Raw genomic sequence first — 4664 nt, 5'->3', positions numbered from 1 at the left:
TTCCTATCCTCGATATCACTACAAGGCTCTACATCTTTTCCAACAGTTATTTACAAATGGGCTACAATGTAGTATCCCTTAGTATTCTTTTTTAATTGCAAACAGTTTTAGTTTAGGCAAATTGCCAACAACATAATCCTTTTCAACCTCATTACCCACAGTTTTTTCATTAGCTACCCAATTATACTAAAACTGTTGGCCACTTGTGAGAAAAAACTGTTAGGAAAAATAAAAAAATCTTGTAGTGATTGTTGTAAAATTGACTTTCTCTAGTTCTAAAAGCAGTATATTTTTTTCCATCTTGTTTGTTATGTGCTAGAACACACCCACGTGGATGTGTTTGTGGGCATGCGTGCGTGTGTGTGGACATGAGTCCATCCAACTTGTGCTCCTAGAATAACCTTATTTTTTCATCAACATCATAATGTGCAAATTATTCTTCTGCCACCACATTTTCCAATCGATTACCCTCTATTTTAAAATGAACCTAAATGTTATGTACATAAAAATGGAGGGCTACGTACATCAGGATCAACATTTCTATCAAAGGAGCAGAGTAGAAACCAATTACCAGGCCTTGAGAGGCGGTTCTTGTGGGAGGCGCTCAGGGTGGGACTGCCACCACAGCGATATTGCACATCCACCCCTCGTAAAGAACAACACATGATCTAATTGCTGGATACTTCTTGTGCTGTCTTGCTTAGGAGAAACAATCAATTTCGAGTCATTGGTGAAATTGATCACAGTAAATTTACTAGCTTCGATTGCCATGCAAATCATAAACACAAACATTCCTGGTATTATACTTCCTGAAGATGTGAAGCATGCTGTAGCGATACTCCGTTACCCGTAGAGAGTGCATTGACTTTTCAAAAGTTTTCGTTTCTGTCAATCCTTCCAACTGCCAAATAAAGTATCATAAGTTTCCATAGGAAGCGCATGCATGGACTTCAAATTACCACAGCTTTAATTGCCAGGGGCAAAGTGGTTCTGTTGTACAAAGAATCACAAAGTTCATATAAACTAAAAACGTAATCAACATTCCATACAACATGGTCCAATGACTGAAGTACTCATTCAGCTATGTTGACAAGAGATTCCTACTCCAGTGTAGCTACATACCATGATAGTCTTGTTTTGGACATGATACAATGATGTAGACTCCATGTGCCTTTCTTTATTTTATCAAGAAAAGCGTATACTGAAACCCTTGTCAGTTTTGGTGACATCCATGCTACCGAACTCATCAAAGTCTGAATCCGAGCCACCATCCTTGTAATTCCCCCATTCCTCCATTGAGCTGTCATCATCCTCATCCTTTGATACCGGGATTTGTAAACCTTCTATAGGTACAGGCAAAGGTTCTTCCGTGAAGTATGGATCATTCAGCAGGTCAACAGCACTGGCCCTCTTTGCTGGGTCATAGCAAATTAGCTGCTTTATGATGCTAACCTCAGAAGGAGATTTGTTAGGCAGACATGCTTCAAGGCCCATCGGCTTCTTAACTTTGTTAAAGAAAATTTTGTTGTAATCTGGCAAGTTTGAACAGCCTGGAAAGGTTTCTTCTGAGATATCGCCAAGGACATTGATGATTCTACTAATCTGATCAATATCGGATATCCCTGGGAATATAGGCTCTAAGTTCAGGAGCTCTGCCAAGATACATCCTAATGACCAGAGGTCAATCTCTAGCCCGTAGTTTGTGGACCCATATAAAAGCTCAGGAGCCCTGAACCACCTTGTACCAACACAAGAAGTGAAGGCACCAGAGTCTTCACCTATGCCTTCGACATCATATGAGTAGGATGATCGGAATGGATCGTCTTCGATGTCTCCTGTGCTGCATGTGGCAAGACAGGATGCATCTCCATCCTGCAGGCTCATTTTGTCAACATCGCTGGATTTGGCTCGGAGTTGGTCCAGCTCATGCAGGTAGTCAGCTGCAGTTAGGGTCTCTGGCTCTTGGCCAGCAGGAATGTCTGATTCATAACATGGAGATTCCTCTTCTGCCCCTTGTAGCACTGCTGGTGGTTGTGAAACCCAAGGCCCCATTCTTGAGGTTTGCTCATGTGGGTGCATATCTTGGTATGTAGGTGCTGTCTGCTGAAGTATCCTCGCCTGGGAAAGTGCGTAGACCAAAAGAAACATTGTTAAAATCCAATCAATTGAAACAGATGACATCAATACAGAGGCACAATGACACAGATACCACAAATTCCAATAAAACAGAAGGTATACTTTCAGGCCACACATTAAACTTTTATGCTTCATGTGCCAGTGATAATACCTTACATTCAATTTCAAAGTAGTGGAACACAATGTGTTGCATGAACCAGCATGAAGCTCAGGCACACCTTCACCAAAATCTATGAATTTCCACCACTATGGCCTATGTTGATCAACACATGAAGGATATTATTAACTTGAATGTGGGAATGGAACAAAATCTATTACATGAAGCAGCATGAAGCTCAGGAACACCTTCACCAAAATCAATAAAATTTCCACCACTATTGCCATGGTCATCGATACATGAATACTTGAATGTGGAAACAGAACAAATGTATGAATTTTCACAACTACAGCTACATTCATCAACACATGAAGACTATTATTAACTTGAATGTGGAAACCAAAAAAATTAATGAAGCTTGGTGTCAGCCTGTTGATTTAGAAATGATCTTTGTGGATAAACAAGTTTTCATTTTTGTTCTGTAAATTTTGGACTAAACTGCCCTTGGTGAGCATGATTACGGTGTCGTTGTTACAGTACATGAGTAGCACAAAAGACAACATGGCCCGGCTAGAATGGTTTTTCATTAGTTATAACATATGTGATATCCCCAAAGAACTGTAACTGAAGTCTAGAGTCAGCTGCATCAATGTTTCATTAGTTGTATGCATTATCTTGCAGCTATCAAAATGGAAAGAAGTCAATAACCAGATGCTATTGGAAAATGAACACTGAACACTTCGAGTGGCAAGCACTAAATAATTATCATTTCATAAACAACCAATTTCCAGGTTATAAATTACTCTTCTGCTGTCATACAAGGAAAAACAACATGAAACACTTAATTGGACATCAAATCATGATGACCACCCAAAGTGATTCATTTGCTGAAATGCATGTATGTCTGCTCAAGTGATGACATTGATTGGAAACTAAACAGCTAATATTGTCTGGGTGCTACCTCCAAACAATGTTAGTAAATCCATTAAAGCACCCACAAAAGTTGGTAAAGGAAATATGAACTTTGCATCAGTCCAGCAAACTCGATACAGATCAAGTCAAAATTACATCCGCAATTAACTATCACAATTCAAGTTGAGTCAAAGCGGATGACTCGCACATACCTCAAATCTACAAATCTTGCTAAGCCTCATACCAGAACTCACAAGACGAATCGAGTCTAATAAAGGTCTTGAAGATGTTTACCTGACCAAAATCGGCTACCTTGAGCACCCCGTCCTCGGAGATGAGCAGGTTTGCGGGCTTGAGGTCGCGGTGCACGACGCCGGCGCGGTGGCACGCGGCGACGCCCTCGAGCACCTGCAGCATCCACCGCTTGAGCTGCGCTGTGGGTATGCCGCCTCCTCCGCCGGCCGCGCGCCTCCGGGCGTCGCGCACGACGGCGGCGAGGTCGAGCGGGACCCACTCGAGGACGAGGACATCGTCGTCGCAGTCGCCGCCTGGGAAGTGGTCGAGGAGCGCGACGACGTGCGGAGAAGGGGAGACGGCGAGGAGGGCCTCCGCCTCGCGGCGGGCGCTGACGGCGTCGTGGACCTCCTTGAGCGCGACAGTGGCGCCGTCGGAGCGGCGGCGGCCGCGGTAGACGTCGGCGTAGGCGCCAGAGCCCGCGCGGCCGAGGACCTCGTAGCGAGAGGTAACGTCGGCGCGGCCATGGATGCTCCAGCTCCCGCCGCCGCCGATCGCCATGGGGACGGGATTTGGGGGAGGTAATTTGCAGAGGGGTTAGGCTTGTATGATTTGGACCATAGATTGTCACGTGAACAAACAGACCAGCAGTTTTCCGCAAGTCAGATGATCTGCGTTGGCTTGGGCCACGCTGATGGGCTTGGTTTGCTGCCGTTAGTGGTCTTGTCAGGAGGGCCGAGAGTCTGAGCCCACTTGGTTACTCAACCCACCTATAATTTTGTGACTTATCTCATCACTTCTTTAACTAATCACGTCGTGACGCATCAGCATCTGTATTTATTTTTAAGAAAACAGAAAAAATGAAATTTGACTAAGAAAGAACAAGATATCACTCGAAAAAACAAAGGAAAAGAAGACAGAAAAAATATTAACAAGATATCCGTAAGATACTTTAAAAAAGGCACCAAATCCGTGTGTTTAGTGAAACCGTGCAACACCACACAGCCATTTGTATTGCATTGATGCTAAAACTAGGATACAATACTAAAAATGAAAATGCGCAGGGGGTAGTAACCGTGATAGGTGACTCCGCTTAGGTAGAACATTGCCCAATGGACGATTGTTTATATATATGACATCCCAGGGCATATCATATGTTATACAGAGAAAACATGCATAATTTAAACAAAGAAATTTAGCACTCATGTGCATCCGTTTGACCTTGGTTCTTGCCATATGTCTACTTTATTGGGAAGAAAAAATTGCAGGTACACTACACGACAAA

General features: G+C 43.3%; 1 protein-coding gene across 1 annotated transcript; it reads right to left on the bottom strand.

The window, feature by feature from the left end:
• Positions 1–946: 946 nt before the first annotated feature.
• LOC117853934 (cyclin-dependent kinase F-1) lies at positions 947–4003 on the bottom strand. The gene is made up of 2 exons (XM_034736213.2): positions 3440–4003; positions 947–2118 (listed from the first exon to the last, which is right to left on the bottom strand). Exons 1-2 carry the CDS (start codon positions 3938–3940, stop codon positions 1186–1188), a joined length of 1434 nt encoding a protein of 477 aa, XP_034592104.1. The 5' UTR covers positions 3941–4003; the 3' UTR covers positions 947–1185.
• Positions 4004–4664: the final 661 nt, after the last annotated feature.

Source organism: Setaria viridis, chromosome 4 (assembly GCF_005286985.2).
Source record: "Setaria viridis chromosome 4, Setaria_viridis_v4.0, whole genome shotgun sequence".
NCBI lineage: Eukaryota > Viridiplantae > Streptophyta > Magnoliopsida > Poales > Poaceae > Setaria > Setaria viridis.
The sequence above is the reverse complement of the archived record's forward strand: the minus strand, read 5'-3'. Positions and strand labels throughout refer to the sequence as shown.

What these genes read in the sequence shown, in the direction of transcription:
- LOC117853934 (XM_034736213.2), bottom strand. Translation starts at nt 3,940, where the DNA reads ATGGCGATCGGCGGCGGCGGGAGCTGGAGCATCCATGGCCGCGCCGAC. An exon ending in AGGTAGCCGATTTTGGTCAG is followed by an intron (nt 2,119 to 3,439) that starts GTAAACATCTTC and finishes GCACTTTCCCAG; the next exon opens with GCGAGGATACTTCAGCAGAC.